This window comes from Callorhinus ursinus, unplaced genomic scaffold (assembly GCF_003265705.2).
Source record: "Callorhinus ursinus isolate GAN/ISIS: 27379988/994484 unplaced genomic scaffold, GSC_fseal_2.0 scaffold19, whole genome shotgun sequence".
NCBI classification, from domain to species: Eukaryota; Metazoa; Chordata; class Mammalia; order Carnivora; family Otariidae; genus Callorhinus; species Callorhinus ursinus.
Genome location: NW_027397081.1, coordinates 15,746,797 through 15,773,164, shown reverse-complemented (window position 1 = coordinate 15,773,164; position 26,368 = coordinate 15,746,797). Strand labels below are relative to the sequence as shown.

Sequence of the window (26,368 nt, the reverse complement as noted above, 5' to 3'; positions counted from 1 at the left end):
GATAGATAGATAGATAGATAGATAGATAGATAGATAGATAGATAGATAAAATTGAGAAGTAACTTCGTGCTGGGGCTCCAGAGAGATATAGCAGTAAACAAGACAGACACAGACCCTGACCTCAAGGCAGTGTCTATCATACCACCTTGCTTCCCCAGAAGCTGGCCTCTACCACCCTAGCCTGACTCTGAACACACTACAAGAGTAAAAACAACCTGGGCAGGAGAGGGTCTGCATGGCCCTGTGTTCATCCCCTATTCTGACTTTCTAAAGAATGCATCTCTCTGGCCATTTCACACCCTTCCTGTAGACCACCGATGATTCCCCATCACCCACACCCAAACAGACAAGGGCTTTCTTGGAAGGCTCTTCCCCATTTTTCCAGTGTCCCCTCTCAACAGTCACTGCCTCAGACAACCCCAAACTGCCTGCATTTTCCCACACCCACTTTGCTTTGTCTCTATGTCTTTGTTCATACCATCTCCTCTGTCTTAATGCCCTTCCTTCTCTTCATCTGATTTATTTATCTATTGCTATGTACCAAACCACTCAGACTAGTAACTAAAGGCAACAACAATTCTGTGAATCAGTAGTTTGGTTAGAGATCAGCTGGAACAGTGCATGCATATGCTCCAAACTGAGTTGACTGGGCTCACCCATGCACTGTGGTCAGCTAACAGGTGCACTGGGGCTGGATGCTCTAAGAGGGGCTCACGCAGTGTCTAGTCACAGGGTGAAGCTGCCAGCTGGAGCATTTCAGCTCAGGTCTCTCCCCACGGCTAGCCTGGGCTCCTCACATGCCAAGTGGGTTCCAAGAAGCAATCCCTAATGGGCAAGCACTTATGAAGTCTCTGCCTGTGTCACATTTGCTGAGGTCACATCTGCTGAGGACTAAAGCATGTCATATAGTTAGCCCAGAATCAGTGTGGAAGAGGTGTGACTCACTGGGGGGCCATTAATGTAGCAATCTAAGAGTCTGCCCTCTACCCCTACCTAACGCACACACAGCCTTCCACATGTGAAATTTATTCATCCTTCCCAAAACACCCAAAATAGTATCCAATCATACACTGGGCTCAAAGTCCATGATCTCACAATGTGCAGCAAGTCTGGAAGTGGCTGAGTCTCCTGGGGTACAACTCCTCACATGTGGCTCCTTTTGATCCAAAGACCTGTGAACTAATGAGACAAGATGTCTGCCCTCCATGTGCCCAGCATATTGTCGTGAAGCAGGCATAGGATAGCCTCAACAGATATTCCCATTAAAAGAGAGAGAAATAAGGAGGCACATAGTGATCACTGACTCAAAGCAATTTTGAAATCCAATCAGATTCTGTTATCAGGACCCTTCCTTTGGAGGCAGGGATGTTATTTGAATAGAGTACAGTTCTCCGTGGCATCTAGTTACACCTGCTGGGCTCCTGGTTCTGCCCTCTGAGAAGATTTTCTTTTCCATAAGAGAAGGCCCTTGTGAATATTGGCCAGTCTACTATCCATAGATAGCTGGTGGCCCAGAGGCCTCTTTTCGCCTTTTAACTATTTCAGTTCCTTTCAGCCCAAACTCCCATAGAATCTCTTCCAAAACAATAATCTTCGAAACTTTATGGTTTTTCTACAAGTATTATTGGGTTCACTTCTTGCTCCAAAAGCCACATATACAGTTAATTTCAAGAAGACTCTACTTCAACTATAAAACGACATCTTTACTATTCTTAGAGACCCTTTTGTTTAACTGAGAAGGTCTACTAGGCACCACCTTAAATCCTCTTGGGGTCTTAACAAAGGTTCTATAATTCATGCCCTTGATTTCATCTTTACCTTTAGGCCAGTTCTTACTTGGGGAATCTGCTGCCTGCTGGAGAGACTGGAAATGAGAACTAGTTTTCCTTTCCAACCCAGCAAACTAGACAGATCCTTATTTAGCTCATCTCTCCCTTATAACACCTGACATGCCAGCTGGAAGCACCCAGATGGCACTTTTAACAAAATCTCACCTCTACATCTCTTAAGCCAAACCCACAAATTCATTAGGCACACTTTATGCCAGTGGCCTCAACACTATATAATACTGATCAGCCTTGGTCCAAGCAGTTTCCAGCTCCCTTTCCAGGGCACTCACAACTCTTGCTGCCTCTCATTCAAGCCTTCACCCACCATCCAGTTCCAAATGTCACATGTTTGAGCTTTTAAGACAACACCACAATTCTAGGTGCCAATTTAGGTATTATATTTGTTTGTTACATATGTTTGTTACATAACAAACCACCTAAAACAATAGCTTAAAACAACCACCATATTGTTAACCTCATGAATTCTGTGGACAGGTTTGTCTCTGTCCCACAACACCTGGGGCCTCAGCTTGAAAATGTGAGCATCTAGGTGGATAACACAAACAGCTTTGGTGCTAAGATTATCTGGAAGCTTCTTTAACTACATGTCTGGAGCCTGGGTTGAAATGATTCTGAAGGTTAACTTCTCCTGGGACTGTCTACCAAAGTGCCTACATAATGCCTCTCCATGTGACTAGGGCTTCCTTACAGCATGGCCTCAGGACACTCAGGCATTTTATACAGTGGCCATAAGAGGGAGCGTTCCAGCAAACAAAATAAAAGCTATATGGCCTTTTAAGATCTAAATTCAAAAGTCTTGGGGCACCTGGGTGGCTCAGTCGGTTAAGCATCTGCCTTCACTCAGGTCATGATCTCAGGGTCCTGGGATCAAGCCCCATGTTGGGCTCTCTGCTCAGCAAGGAGTCTGCTTCTACCCCTCCCTCTGCCACTCCCCTCCCCCTGGCTTGTGCACTCTCTCTCTCAAATAAATAAATAAAATCTTTTTTTAAAAAATAAATAAATAATCAAAAGTCTTTTAGCATCATTTCTGCCATATTCTATTGACTGAAGCAGTTACCTCCCCATTGAGATTCATGAGGGGACACAGACTTTACTTCTTGATGAAGCGATACCAAAGAATTTGTATCCAGGTTTTAGAACCACTTTAGTAGGCTTACCTGGGATGGTTTATTTCTGTTCTATGTGGCATCAGTTTGGATTACACATGCTTTTGTGATCACTCATGTGGCAGTCAACTGGGGCCTAGTTGATCCCAAATGGTGGTTGATATAAACTGAGGCACCTCAGTTTATATGGCCAAGCCCAGAATAAACGTGGAAGGGAATCACACAAAAGGCATGGGTACTGGGATGCATGATTCATTGGAGACCATTAATGTAACAATCTACCATACCTGGGCAACTCTCATTCATCTTTAAAGACTCAATTCATATCTCACCTCCCTCTCTGACAAACTGGGTCATTACTTGCCCCTCCTTTGCGGTCTCACAATACTCTATACACATCCTACCATTGCCCTTACCCTACTGCTTTCTAACTATCTCTATACCATTTCTGTCTCCACCATTGGACAAGCCTTTGAAGGTAGAGATTGTGCTCTGTTGATCTGTGTAATTCCAGGGTCTAGCCCTGTGCCTAGAACATTGCGCCTAGATCAATAATGTCTTTTAATTATTTAATTATACACCCATGAATAAAGTTTTTGAATAAACGTTGAGGGGCGCCTGGATGGCTCAGTCAGTTGAGCCTCTGACTATTGATTTTGGCTCAGGTCATGATCCCAGGGTCCTGGGAACAAATCCCATGTTTCTCGCCCTCTCCTTCAATCAAACAATCAATCAATAAAATGTCAAATATTATATCTCCATTGGTTCTCTGTCCTCTTGCCCTCTGCCCTGTGTTCTAAGAGATAACTTTTATTCTTTGTCATACTCTCCAACCAAATATGCACTTCTTCAGAGAGTGACCTCACTTGGGGAGCTAACCTCAACTAGAGATTAGGAGAGGAAGCAGAGTGTAGAGCCCTTGATTCCAAGATTTTTGAATTTCATAGACTAGTCACGTTTTCAAAGAAATCTGCAGCTCAACAAGAAGTTACCAAATTTCTTTTTTTCTTTTTTTGCCTTTGGACATTAAAAACACACATGCCTTCTATCACCAACCACCGCCACTTCAAAGAAGCAAACAGATATAACCTTAGCATGAAAGCATAGGCCTTCCCAAGGAAGGGCAGGTATGTGGCATAAGACCTCAATTAGCCCCAAATTAGGACTCAACAGTATGTGCTGTCTTGACATGAAAAATCTGGAGCACCTCAATAGCCTAACCACAAGTCCTCCTTCCAACTTAGTTTCTGCTAATAAGTTCCCCTAGCCAATCAGCCCTCCTTATCATGGGGACGAGGCATAATTCCTGATTATCTCTGAGTAGTGGGCTTCAGTTCCATGCCAACCCACAGAATTATTCAGCAAGCCATTGTTTAACAAAAAAGCCTACCTCCCATAGCTACTGGCTGTTCACTCCGCTCCTGTGCAACTTCTGTGTGTGGTGTCCTCCTCTGGGCTGTGAGTATACGTGACTAGTAAGCTACTGTCCATCTCATCTGTCTGGTGTCAGGGGTCATGTGTTCAGCCATCTCCAAAACCCAGGGGTAAAAATCCCTCCCTTATCAACACAGTGAAGAGGAGGTGATCAGAACAAGGGAGCAACCTCACAGCTATGTTTAGACTATCCCCCACTGTACTTGCTTTTCTTGTTCACCACGGACCAGTGAAATCAGTCTAGTAGAAGTCAGAAGGCCCACCCTGGGAGCAGTGGAGAGCATTATATGTGGAGTCAGGAGGTCTAGGATATAGCCAGTCCTAGTAGTGCTCCAAAGTATTTGTTGGTCCTTTGACAAATCCTTCCCCTCTTGGACCTCAGTCCCCAGCTATAAAATGATGGGATGGCTTCTGTCACTCTGTGACAGACAACTGCCATACCTTCTAGAGTCCACACTCCCCTCCCCTTCCTGAACTAAAGTGCTTGGGGACCTAGGAAGTAGGCCAGGTCCTCATAACCTTATCAAAATAGCACAGCTAGGTCTTCCATCCAACAACACTCAGAGACTCCGCCCTAGAGTAGGAAATAGCAGCCAGGGTCGTGTCCAGCCAAAGCCCAGATATCTTCTGTAGTTAAGAGGCCTCTGGGATGGGCGCCTGGGTGGCTCAGTTGGTTAAGCGACTGCCTTCGGCTCAGGTCATGATCCTGGAGTCCCGGGATCGAGTCCCACATCGGGCTCCCTGCTTGGCGGGGAGTCTGCTTCTCCCTCTGCCCCTCCTCCCTCCCTGGCTCTCTCTCTTTCTCTCTCTCTCAAAAAAAAAAAAAAAAAAAAAAAAAAAAAAAAAAAAAAAGAGGCCTCTGGGTATCCACATGTTCTGCCAAAAAAAAAAAAAAAGGAACTGTCTCCAGTCCCATCCATATATCCATATGTGTGCCTGTGCGTGCATGTGTGTGTGTGTGTGTGTGTGTGTGTGTGTGTGTGTGTGTGAGAGAGAGAGAGAGAGAGAGAGAGAGAGAGAGGAGGGTTAGGCCCCAGCCTAAAGCAACTGTGCTCTAATAGGAAAGACCCCCTTGGACTGAGAATCAGAAAGCTGTTAACCAGGAGAGACCACAGATGTGCATCGACAGGGAGGAGGCCAGTGTTTCTGGAATGTAGCCGGAAGATGAATGGGCAAGATGAGATAGTGGTGAAGGCTGACGGCCAGGAGCCAGGACATCCAGGGCCTTAAAAATCATTGTGCAGACAACGATAAGCCAGGTGACCTGATCTCTGAAGAGAGACGGTCTTACCAGACCAGCGTTCTGCACTCCCCAGACCCTGTGGAGCTTGTGAAAAGTGCAAACACAGGCAGCGTACTGCTAGATGAGGGAGATCCCAGGGAGGCAGGGACAACTTCATTTTTCATAAACCTCCCCCATCCGCCGCCGGAGCTTCTTTTGTTTACCCCAGTGAAGGGCCCCTAGATTGGACCGTCCTCAAAGCTCGTTCCAGTTAGCAAGTCCCATCACTCTGAGTGCCGGGAGGCCACCTAACCTCCCAGGGAGGGAGAGGGAAGTGAATCTCCCACTTGCTAGCCCAGGGATGACTTCTAACAGTAGCACTGCGGTAATGGAAACTGCAGTTAAGGTGCCAGGCTGACTTCTGTGAAGAAATAGGAGAATGGGCAGGCAGATGGCAGGGAGGTAGGGCCAGCCCACAGGATGTCCCAGCCAGAATTCACAAAGAGGCCATGAGGATGCAAATCAAACACATAAACCTTTGATTAAAAAAATTCACTTCACCTGTGGGTGGGAGAGACCAGTCATTGGCACTGGCCATGAGAAAAAAAAAAAAAAGAAAGAAAGAAAGAAAAAAGATCCAAAGGCTTCTGGTGACTTGAAATTGAATTGATAGGGCTAGGGGCAGCGCCTCGCGGGATTAAGAGCCTGGTTTCCTCTATTCCTTTCTAGATGGTCCTGTCTCCTCCCCTTCCCCCGCAGTTCCACAGTGTCCCCTCCCACTGGGCTGGGATGCAAGGGTGGAGTGCCTCAGCACTGAGGACATGGGGTTCCACAGCCCAGGGTGACTGGCCAGTTCTCCCACTTACGAGCCATTGAAACAGGATGCGGAGTGGGATGGGATGAACCCAGCACATTGTCGTGGGGTCAACACAGCCATGGATGTAATGCGCCTGGCGCAGTGCTCAGTAGAAAACAGTACTCCTTCTCTTGTCTGAAGACCAGACAAACAGACACTCTCAGGGTCGAGGTGGGGCAGGAGGAGGGGGGGGGAGGGTCAGGATGAGTATATGAAATCGAGAACATTCTAGCTTTCTGTTCCGGGAGGTGCCAGCCCAGGAACTGAGGGAGACTGAGTGCCCCAGAGCAGAAAGCCCCTGAAGGATCGGGTGTCCTAGTATGGATGAGGGAGTGGGGCAGGGCTCAGGACCAGGAAGGATGGGATGCAGCGCCTGCCTTGCCTCTGAAGGGCTGCTCCAATGTGGAAAAACACCCCACCATCTTCCCTTGGAGAGAGCCTGGAATATTCCAACTCCTAAACTTCTCACTGGAGGCTCCAGGGAGGTGGGCTCCAGCTGAAAAGGAAAGGAGGAGGCGGGAGGAGGCGGGGCACTGACCAAAGGGGAGGGTTGCTGGCCTGCATCCTCCACTCCCTTACCCCTTGGTTTTCCCACAGGCTTCTGAAGCCTAAGTCAGAAGAAAGGGTTAAAACCTAAAATGGGGAGCAATCATTTCGGGGTTCTGGAAGGCAACTAGCGTTCCCCGCATTGCCCCACCCTGATCCTCGGGGCCCTGAGCCCTCCTATCCCTGGCCTGGCCTGCCAGCCAGAGGGTGAGGTCCGCCTTCTGCGGCAGACGGCCACTCTCCCACATCTATACCGGACCGCCTCCTCCTTCCTCCTCCCGCTGCCATCCTTCCTCGCTACCCACCCCCCCCAGTCTCTGATTGGCCGCGTCCCCGGGCCCTCCCCGCTCCTCCACTCCCACCCCTGGTGAAAACTGCGGGGCGCGGGCAGGGTGCTGCCACTGGAGGCGGCGGCGCATCCGGGGGAGGCTGCAGCAGCGGAGGACAGGAGCCCAGGTGGGAGCCGGAGCCAGGGCGGGACCCGGGGCGCTGGGAGAGGCCCCAAGCGCCCAGGCAAGCCCTCCCAACCCGAGGCTTCGAGAAAAGGTTCGGGGGCGCCCTGGCAAGGAGCCTCGCGGTGCTTGGGTAGGGGGGTCTGCTTCCCAGGTAGGGGGGAGCGGGACGCAACTGCTGCAGGTGAGGGGCCGTGCCGCACCCTGCCTTTTATGGAAGGCGCTCCCCGGTTTTCACCCCCTAAGGGGACGGTTGCCTGGGGCTGGGGCGCAGGAGGAGAACCCGGACGAAAAGCGCCAAGGACAGCCTTGGGTTCTGTTCTCCACGCAGACGTCCCCAAACCTAGCTCGCAAAGGCGTGGGGTGGGGGCCGTGACATTGCGGGAGAGAACGGATGACCGAGAGCTGGAGGGAATCTCTGCCCTGCGACCTCTCGCAGCGGGCTGGGTGCGGGGCGTCAAAGGACAGGGAAACCGCAGTGCCGCGGGGCGGGGACTGGAAGGCGGGCAGACGGGGGAGGGGAGAACTGGGAAAGGAGGAGAGGGGGAAGGGGAACCTCAATTGGGAGAGGAGACGGGTGGAATACGGAAACGGAATGAGGGTGGGGCTAGTCGCACGGGGGTGGGGGGTGCGGGGACTGGAGAGGGAGGGAGTGCAGAACTTGTCTGGGTTCTGGGCTGCGGGGACACCAGGCAGAGGAAACGAAAACATCTGTGCCTCCCCTGCCGCTCTCCACCTGTCCCTTTGGCTCTCCATCCCTCTCCAGCCCCAGCCCCATTTCATCCCCGTTCTAGCCCAGGCTTCCCCTTTTCCCTCCTAGATCTCGAGCTCGCACCTCCGTAACTCAGTGTGCGCGAATCAAAGCCAGATGCCGACCCCCTCTCTTCCCCAGCAGCACCCCGGGGACCCTCTCGGGTTTTATTTCCAAAGAGTGTACCGACTGCAGGGTGCTGCAGGACCCCAGCCTCGCCGGGCCGGCAGGACAGAGAGCCAAGGGGGCCTTGGATGCAGCCAGCGGTACACCCATCAGGGCCCCACGGGCCCTCCAAGGCGCAAGCCCCTCCTGTGTGGCCTCTCCCTGGCCAGCATCAGTGTGGACAGGCCAGGCTACCTGCTCTGTGACACCAGGACGTTGATCCAGACCAGGCTTTGTAAAAAGGCAGGGCACAGAGCTTAGGCAAGGAGTCTACTGAAGCCAGACTGGAAAACAGCAGGCCCAGGAGGCCTGCCCAGAGAGCTGGACATGTGGAAACATCTTGGTTCCTATGCAATCAGAGAACATATGCAATCAGAGAGCACTGTATGCCTTAGCTGTGTGCCAACTACGGGCCCATCTGGAAGCACCTCAGCCACACAGCCCTTTCTAGAGGAGGGGAATTAACATTTAGGGGTCACTCACTATGGAGCAGTCCTAGTGGCAGATGTTTGTCATTCTTCTTAATCCCCATCACAACCCTGTGGGTATCTAAAGTTCCTTCCTTCCTTCATTCATTCAGGATCTTTTGAGCATCTATTATATGCCAGGAATTGTCTGGGCATTAGGGATTTTCTTCTGAACAAGAAACAGAAAATTACCCAAATGGGGAGATCTGGGTAGAGTTTTAGTGTTGCCAGATAAAAAGAGTTCTGGGGATTGCCTGCACAACGATGTGAGTGAATACAACACCACCGAATCGTACACTTAAAAATGATTAAGACAGGGGCACCTGGGTGGAGCAGTCAGTTAAGGCACTGACTCCTAGTTTCAGCTCAGGTCGGGATCTCAGCGTCCTGAGATCAAGCCCTGGGTCACACTAGGCAGGGGGCACAGATCTGCTTGAGACTCATTCCCCCTCCCTCTCCCTCTGCTCCTCCCCCCTCCCTTGCACACGTGCTCTCTCTCTCTCTCTCTCTCTCTCTCTCTCTCTCTCTCTCTAAAATAGACAAAGCTTTTTAAAAAATGATTAAGGTAGTAAATTTCGCACTAGCTCTACTTTGCCACAGTTAGGAAATAGGATGTCCCTGCCTTCCTGAAGGAAAAAGGAAATGGTCAAAATCACTTTATTCCAAGTTTTCCACACAGAGACATACCATCATACGGTGTGTTCTCCCTCCCCTTACTCTCCCCAAGGGGGGAAGCACCAAGTGGCAGTGTCATGTTCACTCACAAGTGGGAGGGGAGGACTGCAGAGAGAAGCTTTCATGCCTGCCATGGCCATGTGTCCCAGAGGCCTCCAGCCCTAGCAGTAAGTGTGGGTCCACCTGCCCCATCTCCTGGCTGATTCCTATACTGTCGCACCCCCAGATCAAGGACTGAGCTTCGGGCACCATGAACCCCACCATCGGCTTCGCTCTTTTGTTGACAGGTACTGGTCAAGGGGCAGGGCTGGGATTCCAAGCACCTTGGCTTCCTTCCCTTCAGAGAAGCTAGCTTCTTCCTCCCAACCTCAGAAGGGGGAGGTGGTTGAGGGAGAGAGGGCTCTTTTTCATCCCTAAATCTGCTGAGTAACCTAGTTCATCTGCCGGCTGCCTGAGGCGGTTTTTGGAAAAAACAGTCCACTGAGTCTGCCCCATACTGAGCTGGAATCTCCAAATGGGAACCAGGAGACTACATCAACTCCCCAAGATCTCCTGCCCCACCCCACCCCCAGGAATGCCCAAGAGTAAAGAAGATGAGGGAAGGAGGCTGGGTCTGCAGCACAAAAGTGGAAGTGGCCCACAGGGACCTCTGGGGTGGGGAGAGGGGCCCAAAGAGCAGACCCTTGTGCCCTCCCTGGCCAGGCCATCCTCTCCTATTACTGTGGGTGGGAGGCCCCCTGCTCTGCAGGCTCCCCCCCCCAACTCGGGAGTGGGCACCGCTGGTGCCAGTCTTGCAGGGAGCCCGTGGGCAGAAAGTGACCAGCCTGACAGCCTGCCTGGTGGACCAGAGCCTTCGTCTGGACTGCCGCCACGAGAATACTACTACCTCGCCCATCCAGTATGAGTTCAGCCTGACCCGGGAGAAAAAGAAGCACGTGCTCTATGGCACTATGGGGGTGCCTGAGCACTCATACCGCTCCCGAACCAACTTCACCAGCAAGTACAACATCAAGGTCCTCTACTTATCCAGCTTCACCACGAAGGACGAGGGGACGTACACATGTGAACTCCGGCTCTCTGGCCAGCCTCCCGTCACCTCCAGCGAGACTGTCTCTGTGCTCAGAGGTGAGGCAAGCTCCCAACAAGGCCAAGTGAGCTGGGAGAGGGAGGCTAGGGAGGAGAGGGCTAGCTAGGACAGCAGGCAGTCCTCTTGGCTGGGCCAGAGACAAGAGGAGCCCCAGAACCTCTCTCCTCCTCCCCCCGCCCAGCAGCTGCTGCCTGGCGCCCTGGGGAACCACTGCCTACTGTGTGTATGGGGGGAAAGGTTGGGGGCACAGTGAGACAGGCGGAACGGTGTCGCAGACACTCCTACCATGACTTGGCAGATCACCTGGCCTCCCCAATCCTCCTCCACCCCCCCCAGAAGACAGGGATGACACTAGCTACCTCACCCACAGTTTCCTTTTGAAGATGCTCGATAAAAGATGTAATATGATGTTTGTTCAAGAGCTCAGGAACCTGCAAATGGGAAAAATAGTTGGTTCTCCTAGAGCAGACCGGCCCTGGTTCCAGCTAAGACATCGTGACACCAGCCTGCCCAAGGGAATGGGCCCCAGCTCCGGGCCTGTGCCTGCCTGAATCACAGTCCCTCTTCATTCCTGCCCTGTCCCTCCCCCCCATTCTCTCTCCACAGACAAACTGGTCAAGTGTGAGGGCATAAGCCTGCTGGCCCAGAACACGTCGGGGCTGCTGATGCTCCTGCTCTCCCTGCCTCTCCTGCAGGCCATGGACTTCATCTCCCTGTGATCGCCCAGTCCAGAGACGAGTTGCTGAGCCCCTCCCCGCATCCCTCACCCATCTCAAGGAGCAACGGGGACCCCGCTCCTCATAAGGAATCCCACTGCCGCATGCATCACCTACCCGCCCCTCCGCCCCCATGCCACCTCACACCCTCTCCGCACGCCACTGGCTGCCTTTTCTTTCTTTTTTTTTTTTTTTTTGGTACTCTTGGTGCCAGAGTTGCTTCTGTCTGGCTTATCCTTCCTTTTCTTTGGGAATTTATGAAAAGGGAAGCCAGGGTTGGGGACGTGATGGAGAGTGAGGGCATGGGAGGGGTAGAAGGATAGAGGGGTCCGAGTCCTAGGGGGGCAAGGGGCGGTCATCCTTGCCCACCAGGACCAGCAGCCTGGGAGAGACTTGGAGGAAGAGGAGGTGCATCTGGGCTTGGCACATCCCTCAGCAGGCGGGGATGGTGCCCGAAGACCCCGGATGTGAGGGCACTGCCAAGCATTTGTGGCCCATCACAAGAGGAAAGAACTGAACGTCTCCAGGAGCATCCTCTGCCACAGCAAGAAGCAGTCCTTTTACCACTGCAGAGGTTCCCTAGGGGCCTTGGGCCTGGCGTGGCCCAGTGAAAGAGCAGATTCTGCCTGGGAGCAGTGCTAATGGAGGGCTGGAGACGGGGTAGAAGAGAGGGCCCATCGTCCCTCTCTACCTGATGAAAATAAAATTAAGAGCCTACTGTCCCTCACTGCCTCAGCCAGCAGTTGAGAGGGTGGCAGAGGACCAGCCTCCTCCCAGCCTGTCCCAAGGTCCTACGAGCTTCCAGATCTCTGACCTGGAGGCAGTAAGCCAGGCCAGGCGGAGTCCCAGAGCAGAGGAGAGTTTGGCCCAAGTGTTTGGGAGGCTCTTCTTTCCCTGCCAGCTGGCGGCTGAGCCTTCCAACAGCCCTCTGCCCCACACACAGGTCTGGCTTCTCGGGGACCTGGGGGATTGGAGGGGGTCTGAGGCAGCCCATGGAGTGAGACCTGTAGGCAGGACATGCCTTGACAGATGGCTTTTCCCAACACCCAGCTCCCCGCCCCCATCCCGGCAGCTGTACCCTGTCCTGTGACTGTATAGTGCACCACAGCTCATAGTGTCAGTGAGGACAAAGAGAACTGCACAATAAAACCAAGCCTCTGGAGAATGCCTCCCTGCCTTCCTCTGCTTTGCTCCTCCGCCTGTCCCCAGGCCCGCCTCCCTTCCCCTAGCAGCGCATCTAGGAGCTCCGAACTGCCACCTTGAACTCTCCCTCTTCCCTGCCTTCATCAGCCCTTCCCCTCCCCTGTTGCCCCCGGGTCTGGTTTCTCGGGGACCTGGAGGATTGGGGGGGGGCAGGGAGCACTGCATGCTGGACTTTTCAGAACCATTCTAACATGGTACATTTGCCCCAATAAATGAACGTTCCATCTCCGCTGACTCACCTGGCGGGAACGACAGACAAACCTGCCCATATGTGGGCCAAGCCACGTGGCCCAATAGGCTAACAAGTGCTACGGGGTAGAGTCTGCTTTTTCTTCTTGGATCTGGTTGTTCTCAGAAACGCCCCCTCAAGTGACATCTGCTAGAGAGAGGGGAGGTACTGGGGCACCGAGAGGAAGCATGGGAGGTGGCACAGTGGCAGCCCACATCATCAAGATGTTAGGACAAGCATCTCTTCTTAAATCCGACACACGCCTATATCCAGGACTTGGGGGGGGGGAGTGGGGGAGGGGCAGTCTGGGCCTGGCTCCCTCCCCTAAAAGTCAATGAGTAGCATGTGAAGATGCGGTCATCCTGGGGGTGCTGGGAGCTAGAATGGGACCACGGGGTGGTCTCAGGGCCCCCCAGAAAGCCTAATCAACCGGCTTTGCCAGGAAATGTGGGAGAAGGGGGTGGACACTATCCAGAGGCTTACTCATTTGGTATTCCTCACGATGTAGGCTGACTCTGAGCACTTACTTAAAGGCCCAGGGTCTAAATTCATGCCACTGGCCCCCACTTTCCCTGACACCGCCTATCGATGCCCGTGCCCTGCCAGTGGCCGTGCGGTGACCACGCCCAGAGATGGCAAGAGAAGCCTGCAAGTTGGAGAGGGAGCTGCCTGGATCACCGACCATGAGGCCCACACCACTCAGCATGGCACAGCCAGCCTGGGGTCTCCAGAGAACACCAGGGGACACAGGCTCCTCTTGCTCTGCCCTGCTTGGAGCTTCGAGTGCCACGCCAAGAAAATAAAAAGAGCCTTTGTGGGGGAAGGGAGTTTGAATGCCACCCTTGGGGTAGTAAGAGTTAAAGCTGGAAGGAGCTTCTGGAAGGAATTGGGAAGCCATGTGTGAAGCCTCAACTCTGAGAATACCACTGTGTAGAGCCTCCTATGGGGCCTTTGTCATACCCTGGGGTGTGGTTCCCCTGGAGTTTAGCAGCCACACTTACGGAGGAAGGGTCCTGGGAGATGGTGCTGCAGCCACACCTGGGGGAGGAGAACCTGAGGCCAGCATCGGGTGGGGCTAGCTTGAGAAGCCACAGAGAGGCCATCAGAGAACCAGGGGCCCTAGGAAGGCAGGAAAAGAGAAGGGGAGAATGGGCGGGCGCAGGCGCCCTACAGCTTAAAGTCTGGGCCATTAGGCCTCACCATGTAAGTCAAGAAAGAACATGCTGTGGGCTCTCAGAGGCAGGCCACAACAGCCATCTGGTCCTCTCTGAGCAAGTCAGGAGGTCTTATAGAGGCTGCAGGATGGCCACAGTGACATGGCTAATTCTGAAGAGGGCTGGGGCCTGTCCTGGTTCCTGCACACATGCCCCAGGCCCCAACCCATCAACCTATCCCCCACTCCTCCTCACCCCCCTCCTATGTCCCCTTCAGCCATCTCGGTCCCTACCTTGGGGCATGGAATTCTTCTTGGCCGATAGCAACAGAGCCCCTTTCTACACCCCCATTTCTGACTGGATCATCCATGCAGACAGAGGACTAGCTGCAAAGGGCACAGTGCAAGGGTCTCTCCAACATCTAGGGACTCCCTCGGGAAGGGCAAGGAGGTCACCATGAGGAGAACACAGGGACTCTTTCACCGGCCAACCAATAAATCTATATGGTGTCCAGGGGACCTGTGATCTGCATCTTCCAGCCTCCTCCCAGTGTTTGTAGCTTCCATGCTGTGAAGGGCATGTCTGTCTTTACAGGAGAAAGCAGCCACCTCAGGGGAAGAGGAAATGTTGGAGCTGGATCCCTTCGGAGTCCTGGCAAAGCACCGGTGGGGGTCATCAGCTCTCTCCCATGCAGCCCAGGACAAAGGCGGCATTGCCTTCCTGCCCAGGGCTCTCAGCTTCAGGAGACTCAGGCTCCGAATGCTCCCCCGGACCCCTCAGAGAGGAGCATGTCCTATGAAGACTCCCAGGAGACATCATTGCCTGGAGGAAAGGTGTAGAAAGTGGACACACGGTGTAGGGGGGGCAACATGGGACCAGTGGAAGAGTTCCATGGAGGCCGAGTATGGCTCCACAGCCAGAAGGGGCCCTGGCTGGTGGGCAGCGCCCAGCAGTGGGCATGGTCAGTGGAGGCCACCTGCCCAGTCTGCAGGAAAGCAGTTTCCTGAATTCGGTGGGAGCCAGGACCGGATGACCCTGGTCACTTCACTCTTCAATGCCTCACTTCTCTACCGTTCCAAATCACATGGTTGGGCTGGACTCATTTATTTGTATAAAAACATTAAAGACCTGGCTCTGGGCCAAGAGGTAAGACACAGCCTCTGGCTGAGGAAATCCACAGTCCAGTAAGAAGCAAAGAACTAGGGGCGCCTGGGTGGCTCAGTTGTTAAGCGTCTGCCTTCGGCTCAGGTCATGATCCTGGGGTCCTGGGATCGAGCCCTGTGTCGGGCTCCCTGCTCAGTGGGAAGCCTGCTTCTCCCTCTCCCACTGCCCCTGCTTGTGTTCCCTCTCTCACTGTGTCTCTCTCTGTCAAATAAGTAATAAAATCTTTTAAATAAATAAATAAATAAATAAAAAGCAGCAGCAGCAGCCTAGGCACAAGGGAACTTTCTGGAATGCTTACATGAATGCATGTTTGCTGGGTCAAAACTCATCAAACTACATATTGAAAATGGGTGAATTTCATTAAATGTCAATGAGACCTCTCGAAGGTACCATGGGAATACATAAGTAGCCAGGCTAAAGGGCTTCCCAGAGGAGTCATGAGTAGGAGTTAGCACAAAAAGCAGGCTCTACGATTTTATAAGCTGATTACAAAGAAAGAAACGTTATTTTATTTCTTCTATATCCTGAAAAACATGGGAAGAGAGAGGGGAAGCTATTGTGGGTTCAGTCTGAGGACAGGCCTTTGCCTCTCTTCTAGGGCAACTCACCATGGCTGGTTGTTATAACAGCTCCCTGAGCACATGGGCTCATCATCAGGAGCCCCGACCCAATCAGTATTCATTCACACATTCACTAAGTGCACACTCCACACCAGAAAGTGTAATTCCCTGGGCGGGATGATGGGAACAGAACAGTGAACGAGACAGACAAGTTCCTTACCCACAAAACCAACACTGTCTACAGAATGGACATTAAGTAAACCAATGAGTAAGTCTGATGAGTATAGACTGAGATCATCTCCATGTAGGAGGTGATAAGGGGACACTTTAGTTAAGACAACCCGGGAGAACCTGAGGAGGGGGCTGTGGGGCAGAGACCTGGAAGAGAAGCCTGCCTTTCCAAGAACAGCAGGAAGTGCATGCAGGCTGAGAGGAACAGTAAGGGCGTGCTCAAGGTGTCCAGGCAAGAGATGGTACACCCCGATGTCCCTGAAGAGGCAGGCGTGAGCCAGGTCCCTTGGGGCACTGCAGGTCACAGTGAAAAGTCTGCATTTTATTCTAAGGGCGACAGGGAGGTGATAAAGGATTTGACCTACCTAATAATGTTTTTAGACGATCCCTCTTGCTGCTCAGTGGGAAATGGATTGGAGAAGGACAACAGTAGAAGGATTGTTATGGCAATCCTAGGAGACACTACGGCAGCTTGGACAAGAATTGTAGCGGTCAAAGTGGAGGGAAGTGGTGACTTTCAGGTACACGCAGTTAAAACTGAGAGGCCTGGTGAAATCTGCATAAGGTCTGTGGATTTTACATCTGTTTCCCCATTCTAACGTATGACAGCTATGTAAGATGTTACCATTGAGAAAACCGGGTGGAGGGTCCACAGGACCTCTTTATGCTATTTTTGCAACATCCCATAAATCTATAATTATTTGTAAATTTTTTTTTTTAATTCTCAACAGCAAGCACACACCCAAAAAGAGATGACAAGTACTAACTCCGGAGGGAGGAATAAAGGAATTCTTATCAGAGCACATTACTCAGCTTGGCTGTAAACAACACTCAGGTAGTCATTCTCACGTATAAACACTGAACTGTCATGAGCACGAAACTTTAACCAAAAGTTGTGATAACACAGCCCTGGAGATGCAAGAAGGGTAAGTGTGTTTGGGGGGGCACAAAACAGGCATATAAGAAAGCTAAACCTCATTCCCACGGGTGAAAGTAAACAGATAATACTGAAAACTGAAAACGCAGGAAAGAGTTATCTATATGAGAAATTCTAAAGTACAGACGTAAATGGCAGAAAAACTAACCAAAATAGTTGAGAGTGGTTGCTTTGGGAAATGAGAATTCAGAATGGGGAAACAGACTGCTTTCATGTGATAAACCTAGTAATATAATACTCTTTTTTCTCTATAAATATATCAGTGCTAGGCAATAAAAAATATATTTAAAGAAATATGTTGAAGCCTGCCCCAAAGAACAGAGAGGACTTACTTACTAGTGGTTTGGATGGAAGTGGAAGTCTTGGAAGGAGGGGAGAAAGAATCCCAGATGACCCCTAGGTTTTTGCTTGGGCAGTGAATGGATAATGATGCCATCTGTTGAGATAGAAAAGGCTGGGGGAGTACGGGGGTGGAGAAATGGATGTATTAAATCAGTAATACCCATCAGACATCCAAAGAGAAGTAAAAAGAAGACAGCTGGATATCCCAGTTCTGAGCAGAGGAGAAAAGGTAGCGTTAGAGGTAAAACTTGGGAGACATCAGCATTTGGGTGGTAGGCACTGACCATGGGACAAGTAACATTATGCAGGGAGACATTATAGAGAAATAATCAAGCCTAGGCCTAGAATCTGAGGTGGTCCCATATTTCAAGTTCTGGGGGAAGCAAAGGAGATTAAAGAGAAGCCAGAGAGGGAAGAGGAAAGCCAGGGGTCTGTGGAGCCAGAGAAGGGAAAGTTTTGAAAAAGAGCAATCAACTAGGTCAACTGCTGTTAAGAAGTCAAGTAAGACGATTAAATAAAACTAAAAAAAAAAAAAGTCAAGAAGATGAAGAGGACCAAGCTGTTGGTGACCATGGTAGCTAGTCTCCAAAGATGGCCCCCTCAATAAACCATGCCCCTGTTGTAAGCCCTTCCCCTTGAACCTGGCATGGCCCTGTGTTTTGCTTATGACCAACAGCATACGGGAGAAGTCATGCTGCATGACCTCCAAGGCTAGGCATAAGAAGCCTTGCAACTTCCACCTGGTTCTCCAGGAATGCTCACTCCTGGGACGCTCCCTCTTAGAACCCGGCTGCCATTCTGGGAGTTTAAGTCACATGGTGGCCATGCGTAGGCACTCCAGTCACCGGACCCAGCTAAGCTCCCAGCCAATAGCCACCATCAACTGCCAGTCATGTCAGTGCCCTGTCTTGGGAAGTCCAGCTCAGCTGAGCCTTTGGATGACTCCAGGCCCAGCTCCTATGGACCGCAACCCGTGAGAAAGAAACCTCAAGTGAGAATTTCCATCAACCACAGCAGCATGACATACATTAATAAACTGTTGAAACCCACTAAATTTTGAAGTGGTTTGTGATATAGCAACAGATAACCAGACAGTAACTTTAACAAGAGCAGTTCAATGGGGTTCTGGTAACAGAAGCCAGACTGCAGGATGAGTGAGGGTAAGTGGGAGAGTGTGGGCTGCTTTTCCAGGAAGTCTGACTGTGACTGGGGTTGCAGGTGGAGTCCAGGAGAGCTTGGTTTGTTTTTAAGACAGGAGATACTACAGCATGGCTGTATGCTGATGGTGATTATTCCTGGAGCAGAGAAAGATTACAAAAGAGAAGAAAAAGAAAACAACAAAACTGGGTCCTTAGGAAGCCCAGAGGAAGGGATCTAGAAGGAGGAGGAGAGGCAAAGAGGCACGTGGGGAGGTGGGGAGGTTTGTGAACCTGAAGGTGGGAAGGTCAGGGGTTTTCACACAAGCAGCAAGGTCATCGGCTGATTGAGAAGACGGAGGGAAGATGAGACAGGTTGGAGAAAAGTAGATAATATGAAAAAGTCCAGGGGCGCCTGGGTGGCTCAGTTGTTAAGCGTTTGCCTTCGGCTCAGGTCATGATCCCAGGTCCTGGGATCGAGCCCCGCATCGGGCTCCCTGCTCAGCAGGAAGCCTGCTTCTCCCTCTCCCACTCCCACTGCTTGTGTTCCCCTCTCTCTCTGTGTCTCTCTCTGTCAAATAAATAAATAAATAAATAAATCTTTAAAAAATAAAAATAAAAAATAAAAAAGTCCTATCAAAAAGTAGGCGTGGTAGAATTCTAAAAATACCCTCCCAAGATTCCCTACCTCCTAATCCCTGGAGTCCATAAATGAGATGAGATGTCATCCCCGTGACTGTGTTATGTTATATGGCACAGTTGATCTTAAAAGAGGGATATTATTGCGGCGCCTGGGTGGCTCAGTCCATTAAGCATCCGACTCTTGATTTCGGCTCAGGTCACGATCTCAGAGTTGTGAGATCGAGCCCCACATCGATTAAGATTAAGCCCCCCACCCAGGGGCACCTGGGTGGCTCAGATGGTTAAGCCTCTGCCTTCAGCTCAGGTCAGGATCCCAGGGTCCTGGGATCGAGTCCCACATCGGGCTCCCTGCTCAACGGTGAGCCTGCTTCTCCCTTTCCTTCTGCCCCTCCCCCTGCTCATGCTCTCTATCTCTCTGTCTCAGATGAATAAATAAAAAAAAGAAAATCTTTAAAAACAATTTTTAAAAATGATTAACCCCTCCCTTAAGATTCTCTCTCTCCCTTTCCCTCTGCCCCCCACAAAAAGAGAGAGAGAGAGAGAAAGAGAGCGAGCCTAACATAATCACACGATCCCTTCAAAAGCAGAGAATAGTCTCTGGCTAGTGGCAGAAGAGAAAGAGAAGCATCCAGAGAGATTTGAAGCACAAGAGAGATTCAACATTCCACTGGGGGCCACTTGAGAAGGAATGTGGGCAGCCTCTGGGAGCAGACAGGAGAGATCCCAACTAGCAGCCAGCAAGGAAACTGGGACCTCATACCTACAGCCATGAGGATTTGGATTCTGCCAACAGCCTAAATGAGTTTGGAAGTGGATTTTTGCCCTGAGCCTCCAGATAAGAGCCAGCCCCAACACCACCTTAACTTTGGCCTCGTGAGACTCTGGCCAGAGAACCAGCTGATCCCACCAGGACTTCTGACCTATAGACTGTGTTGTTTTGAGCTACTAAATTTCTGGGCATGAGCCCTGACAGTCAGGACACTCCCCCTCTTGCTGTAGGGCCTTCTGGGGCAGCTCCACCCCTCATGTGGGGGTGACTCAGCCTCTCGGAACCTTCGTGTCCTGAGATGACAACAGCCGTCATCACAGCTCTGGGCTCAGGTTTTGGGGCTTAACGTCTTCATAGTTTCCCGTCATCTAGCCCTGAGCTGTCCAACACGGTAGCCACTAGCTTCAGGTGGCTACTTAGATGGAAACTTAAAGGAATTACATTTACGTAAATTAAATGTCCAGCTCTTCAGTCAGACCAGTCACATTTCAAGCGCCTGAAAGCATATGTGACTACTGGCTGACACACCGGGCAGAGCAGAAATCATTTCCATCCTCACAGAAAGTTCTGTTGGACAGAGCTGGGCTGGACAATAGATGGGAACCATGGCTGCCTGAACCACTGCCCTTCAGCAGTGGGCTGAACTCATGAAAAGGAGGCAGAACTAAAGGGCCCTTAGGGGAAACCTCTCAGCCCCACTCACCTCCAGCCCCAGGAATGCTCCGAGTACACCAACACCTCTGAGCCCAGAACACAGGGTCGTGAGGCCCACGGAGGGGAAAGTCTCTTCTTACCGCTAGTCTAAGGCACCCCCGCACATATTCTTTTACCTCCTGCCGCAGCACAACCGACCATGGAACTCCACGTCCCTCAGAGGAACACAAACACACCCTCACCCGCAAAGGCGTGGTACGCTTCTAACCCTAACCAGCCACTCATACAGTCGTAGCACATGCCAACTCAGTACATTCAGAAACGTCCATATTTGCCTGCTGTGTGGGACATCAATAGGTCTGTAGGATGCTCGCAGTCCACCCGGTTCCTTCTCACTTCTATCACCTCCTGTCTTCCCCAGTGCGCTTTGTCTTGCTCCTTGGTTCCTGTAAACACCTGCTGGGCCACAACCCAGCCAACAGTGTTCTGCACAGAACACTCAAAACTCAGGGCAAAGAGGGGCGCCTGCGTGGCTCAGCCAGTTAAGGGTCCGACTCTTGGTTTCGGCTCAGGTCATGATCTCAGGGTCCTGGGATCAAGCCCCACATTGGTTGGGGAGGGGCCGCTCAGTGAGGAGTTTGCTTGTCTCCCTCTCCTCTGCCCCTCCCCCTGCTCGTGTTTGCAATCTCTCTCTCTCAAATAAATAAATCTTTAAAAATAAAGAGATAAACTGAGGGCAAAGAAATGCCTCTCTCCCCACTGCCTTCTAAAAAGCAAAAGGTGAGAACACAATTCCCATTCCACCAGATTTCACATTCCTCTCAGCCCAGTGGTAGATACTTGCTTTACACTGAGAAAACTAAAAGCACTTTGTAGTGATTTTCCCAAAGCAAAGACTTGGTCAGCCCTAAGGTGAATTGAAGGCCCTCTCTCTCTAGAAACTGAAAACTGCTTACAACTTTTAAATGCTGGCTTTTCCTGTATCTCCTTACCAAGGTGCCAAAAATCATAGAGCCCAGTCTCGGGCAGGTTCCCCATGTAGAAGTCTCCCCAAAGCTGGCTTAAAGACATGAAGGGACCAGTTGGGACCAGTTGGTTGGGGCCATACCAATTGGAAGCCAGGAAGGCACTGGATGTTTGGAGAAGAAACTTGGCATGAGGAGAACCCCAACTATATAGCACGTGCATCAAAACAAACTAGATTTACCACACTTGTTGAAACCGTGGGGGCAATCCTAAAAAGGTGCAATCACTCAGGGACGATCATATAGACATTACTGCTAATTTAAGATCTGTAAAATGTCACTGATACCGCCTTTATTTAGCGTGCTGCGTTTTTAGTGTTTGATGTTAGTGAACATAAAATATGTATAAGGCATTTCATAGGATCACTCAGTCCTTCTAATCTGATTTTTCATCAAGGGTATTCAGATGCAAAACCTCCGACTGTTTCAGCACCTCGACTATCAGTGGTTGGGGGGGAGAAGAATATTGCCTGAGCCAGGAGAAATAGAATAAAAACTTGGAAAGAAGACAAAAGCATTAGGGATGGAGAGGGGAACCTTAGGGGAACAAAAGAAACAGAATCAAGAAGTTGTGGTCCCGGGCACCTGGGTGGCTCAGATGGTTAAGCGTCTGCCTTCGGCTCAGGTCATGATCCCAGGGTCCTGGGATCGAGTCCCGCATCGGGCTCCCTGCTCCTTGGGAGCCTGCTTCTCCCTCTGCCTCTCTCTCTCTCTCTCTCTCTGTCTGTCTCTCATGAATAAATAAATTAAAAAAAATCTTTAAAAAAAAAAAAAAAGAAGATGTGGTCCCCAGCAGATGTAGGGAGTGTGGTGAGATAATATTTCTAAATAGGATGTGGGTTTTTTTCCACATAGTCTCACTTTAAGCAGCCAAGCCTTTGTGCTTATGCCTCAGTAAAGGGATGAGACAGCAAAAACCAGGGGGAAAAAATGGGAAGCCCCTTCTGGCTTTTGGATTTTAATTGCCTAGGCCCTTAATAAAACAGAAAGGACTCGAAACCTATACAAGAGATGCAGGGACAACACCTTGGATAAAGCCAGGCCTCCCACTGGCATTACCCCCAGCAGACAAGAGCCAGAGGGGAAGAAATAAGAGCACAGAAGTCGGTGGGTTCTGTCCTCAGGGACCTCAAGCGGTTTCTGAGATCTGATAGCAATAGGGCCCCACCCCAACATCCCAGGTAGAGCCTCAGAAAGGAGACCCGGGCCCAGAAAGAGGAAATGACTGCTGAGGGTAACCTCTTTTGGAGGCAGTTGGAACCCTGACAGCGTCACACGCTCTCTCGCTACCCCAGAATGATTCCTATGCGTGCAAGACTAACCTGGGAGTAGCAGAGACACCAGACCCAAAGAAGCCATGCAAGCAGGAACCAGGCAGTAGACATCTCAGTGGATACCTGGCTGTCCATTTAAGAACAAGGACCACTTCCTCTAGTGCTCTGGCAAATACATATAGGACACTCTCCCAAGATTCAGGCAATCCTTTGGAGAAAGGAGGGGCTACTCCTTCAACCGTCTGAAACTAAGTGTCCACCACTCCCAGTAGAAATGTAGGCATATTACAGAAAAACAACGTTATGTTTCCTGCATCTCTGAGTTGGTAGACTAAGATAATCCCTCTGTAAGAATTCTGGGGGGGAATAGTTGGAAACCAGCAAATGTCCGGCTAGGAAATTGGATAGAGGACGCCCTCCACAGATGTAGGGAATGAAGGAATGGGAGCAAACTGAGTGGAGAATGATGAGTTGAAGGTTTGGATGTGTCGAGGGTGAGATGTTGATGGGGTATCCACAGGTATGTCGGGAGGCAGCCAGGTAATGAGGACTGGTGCTCAGGAATGAGGTCTACCTGAAACTATGGGTTGTGGCGTCATGGGGTCCACACATGCAGCAGCTGATGGGTGAGTAGCGGATCACAGTGATCTCGTGCTCACTACTGCTGAGTTTTTTCACGCATATTAACTCATTTAATCCTCAAGGCAACCCCACGGGGCAGGTCTTCCTACTAACCTCATTTTTTGACATGTGACGAAACAGATAATCAATGTTTCAGGCCTCGGAGCGAGTAACCAGAGGAATCAGAGGTCACCCCAGGAAATCTACAATCTGCACATGGGACAACCACATGCTATAAGCTAGACTAGAAGCAAAGAGGAGAAGGGAGCTGTCAGGAGGAAAACCAGAAAAGCCTTATATCACAAAACCCAAACGAAGAGAGGACTTCAAGGAGCAAATGGTGGGAGGCACCAAATTTCCAAGAGATCCAGTAACTGATTATAATTAAACAGGCCCACTAGGATTGCACATGGGAGCTCGTGAGCTCGTAATGCCCGGGGGAGGGAGGTGTCCTGACATCTGGGAGGGAGAAGACTCGTGGGCACCGCATGGGCCGGGAGGTGGGGAAATACGGGGAGCATGACTCTTCCAAGAGAGCTGTGAAGGGGAGAGGGCTAGAATCTGCGTCGAACACGGTCATTTCTAAAAGGAGAACAATTTAAGAGACTATTCCACGGCAAAGGGGAAGTCAGTAGAAGATGAAAGTTTTAAAGATACAGGCCTCGGAAGCTGTGACAGTGACCGTGAGCGTGAAGAGAAAGAACACTGGAGACACCTTCAATCCCTGACTTTAACCTCACACGGGCCCGGGATGCTGACAACCACACTGTACTTCCACAGTCGGGCCGTTGTCCCGCTCTCTGGCACCGTGGTTCTGAGGGCTGTCCGCCCGCAGCTTCTGCAGCACCCAGAAACTTGTCAGAGATGCAAGTTCTCCTGCCCACCCCAGACCTCCGGGATCAGAAAGTCTGGGCGGGGCTTTAACAGACTCTCTAGATGATTCTGTTACACACTCACGTGAGAACCAGTGCCCTCGACAACCCGTTTATAACTCCTCCTCTCTCTTTAAATGTCCACACACTCCCACTTCATCCTCACTCTCAGCTGACCTTGCCTCCTATTTCACTGAGAGAAAGAGACCATCAGGAAAGGTGCTCTCTCACTTCCACCACATCCATCGGGGGCCCCGCATGGTGCCTTCTGTCTTTGACCTTTGGATGGAAGCTTTGTGCCCTGGCTTCTGTACTGGATTCTCTCCCTTCCCACCACCTCAAGGACGTTGCTCGGGCTCTTCTCTCTCCCCCACATCACCAGTGCTTGCTCTGCACTGGCTCTTTCTCATCAGCATACAAACATACAGTTATTTTTCCCATTTAAAAATGTCTCTTGGGGCTCCTGGGTGGCTCAGTCGTTAAGCGTCTGCCTTCAGCTCAGGTCGTGATCCCAGGGTCCTGGGATCGAGCCCCACATCGGGCTCCCTGCTCGGCGGGAAGCCTGCTTCTCCCTCTCCCACTCCCCCTGCTTGTGTTCCCTCTCTCGCTGTGTCTCTGTCAAACAAGTAACATCTTCTAAATAAATAAATAAATAAATAAAAATAATAAAAGTTTCTCGACCTCACTTCTCCTTTTACTTCCCACCCAACCTCTCTCCTTCCTTTACCACAAAACTCCTCCAAAGAGTTGCCCACACTGTACCCCATCCCTCTCCTCCCATTCTTCCTTGAGCCCATCCACAGACTTTCACCCCACCACTCCACCAAAACCTTTCTTGTCAAGGTCACCAACGCCCTTGGAAATCAATTCCCAGACTCGTGTTACTTAATCCATATACAGCATTTGACACAACAGTTCTCTCCTCCACGGTAACTTTCCTTCTTTGGGCTTCCGGTGTAACACCATCCCTCAGATTTTTTTTTCTCTACCTCATAGCCATTTCTCAGTCTCTTTGATGGTTCCTACTCAATTCTAAAGCCATTTAATGTCAGAGAGCTTCAGGATTCAGTCCTGGCACCTCTCTATTTTTCCTCTCTTAGTGACTTTCGTGGCTATAAACAATACCCACGTGTCAATGACTCTCAATTCTTTATCTGCAACGCAGACCCTGCAAAACTTGTACATCCAACCGCTTTCTTGACAACTTGACACGCCTAATAGATACCTCAAACTTAATATGTATTAAACCAAGCTCCTGCCCTCCCCCCACCCCACCTTCTCAGTTAATGTTCAAACCAAAAATTCCTCCCTTTCTCTCATGCCAGCCACCTCACCCATCAGAAAACATTGGCTCTACGTTCCAAATACATCCAGAACCCAACCACTCCTCACCACCCTCCTGCTACCTACCACACTGACACCACCATCCCTCACCAGATCATTTTAGTGACATCCTAAATGGGCTCTTGCTTCTACTCTGGCTCAGATGTGTTCTCATACATCAGCTGAAAGGATTCTGTTAAAACAAAAGTCAGATCCATGTCCATCCTCTGCTCAAAATGTTCCAATGGCTCCCATCTCAGAGTAAAAGTGGAAGTCATCAAAATGGCCTTAGGGTCCTACGTGGTGCAATCCCTGCCTGCTCTCATCGACCTCATCTCTCACGCTCCCTCTCTTCACTCCAGCCACACCGACTCTTTTGCTCTTCCTCAAAAATGGCAAGTGTGATGGGGCGCCTGGGTGGCTCAGTTGGTTAAGCGACTGCCTTCAGCTCAGGTCATGATCCTGGAGTCCTGGGATGGAGCCCCGCATCGGGCTCCCTGCTCCGCGGGAAGCCTGCTTCTCCTTCTCCCACCCCCCCTGCTTGTGTTCCCTCTCATGCTGTCTCTCTCTCTCTCTCTCTCTGTCTCTCAGTTAAATAAAATGTTTAAAAAAAAATGGCAAGCGTGTTTCCACCTTACCACAACCTTTGCATTTACAGTCCCCTTCTGCCTAGAACATTCTTCCTAGCTAGATAGCCAGATGATTCACTCCTTCACCTCCTTCAGTTCACTCAAATGTCATCTCGTTGAGACCATCTCTGATGACACCTTATACACTCTGTATCCCCCCCCCGTTTTATCTGCTTCCATAGCTCCTACTGCCATCTAACATACTAGAGATTTCACTTATGTTGTTATTGTCCTCTGCTTCTCCTAGAATGCACACTCCTTGAAGGCAAAAGTTTT

General features: G+C 50.7%; 1 protein-coding gene and 1 long non-coding RNA gene across 9 annotated transcripts in view; one reads left to right on the top strand and one right to left on the bottom strand.

Annotated features, from left to right (window-relative positions):
- Positions 1–26,368, bottom strand: part of LOC141374543 (uncharacterized) — a 176,768-nt gene that overhangs the window by 132,554 nt on the left and 17,846 nt on the right. The gene's annotated exons all lie outside the window — the stretch shown is intronic.
- On the top strand, positions 7,373–12,756 carry THY1 (Thy-1 cell surface antigen). 3 transcript variants are annotated; one of them, XM_025893857.2, is made up of 4 exons: positions 7,373–7,470; positions 9,751–9,811; positions 10,314–10,649; positions 11,218–12,756. In XM_025893857.2, exons 2-4 carry the CDS (start codon positions 9,775–9,777, stop codon positions 11,328–11,330), a joined length of 486 nt encoding a protein of 161 aa, XP_025749642.1. In that variant the 5' UTR covers positions 7,373–7,470; positions 9,751–9,774; the 3' UTR covers positions 11,331–12,756. The 3 variants fall into 3 exon arrangements, with proteins under 3 accessions (XP_025749642.1, XP_025749643.1, XP_073759949.1); XM_025893858.2 differs by having other exon boundaries at positions 7,402–7,560; XM_073903848.1 differs by having other exon boundaries at positions 7,440–7,527.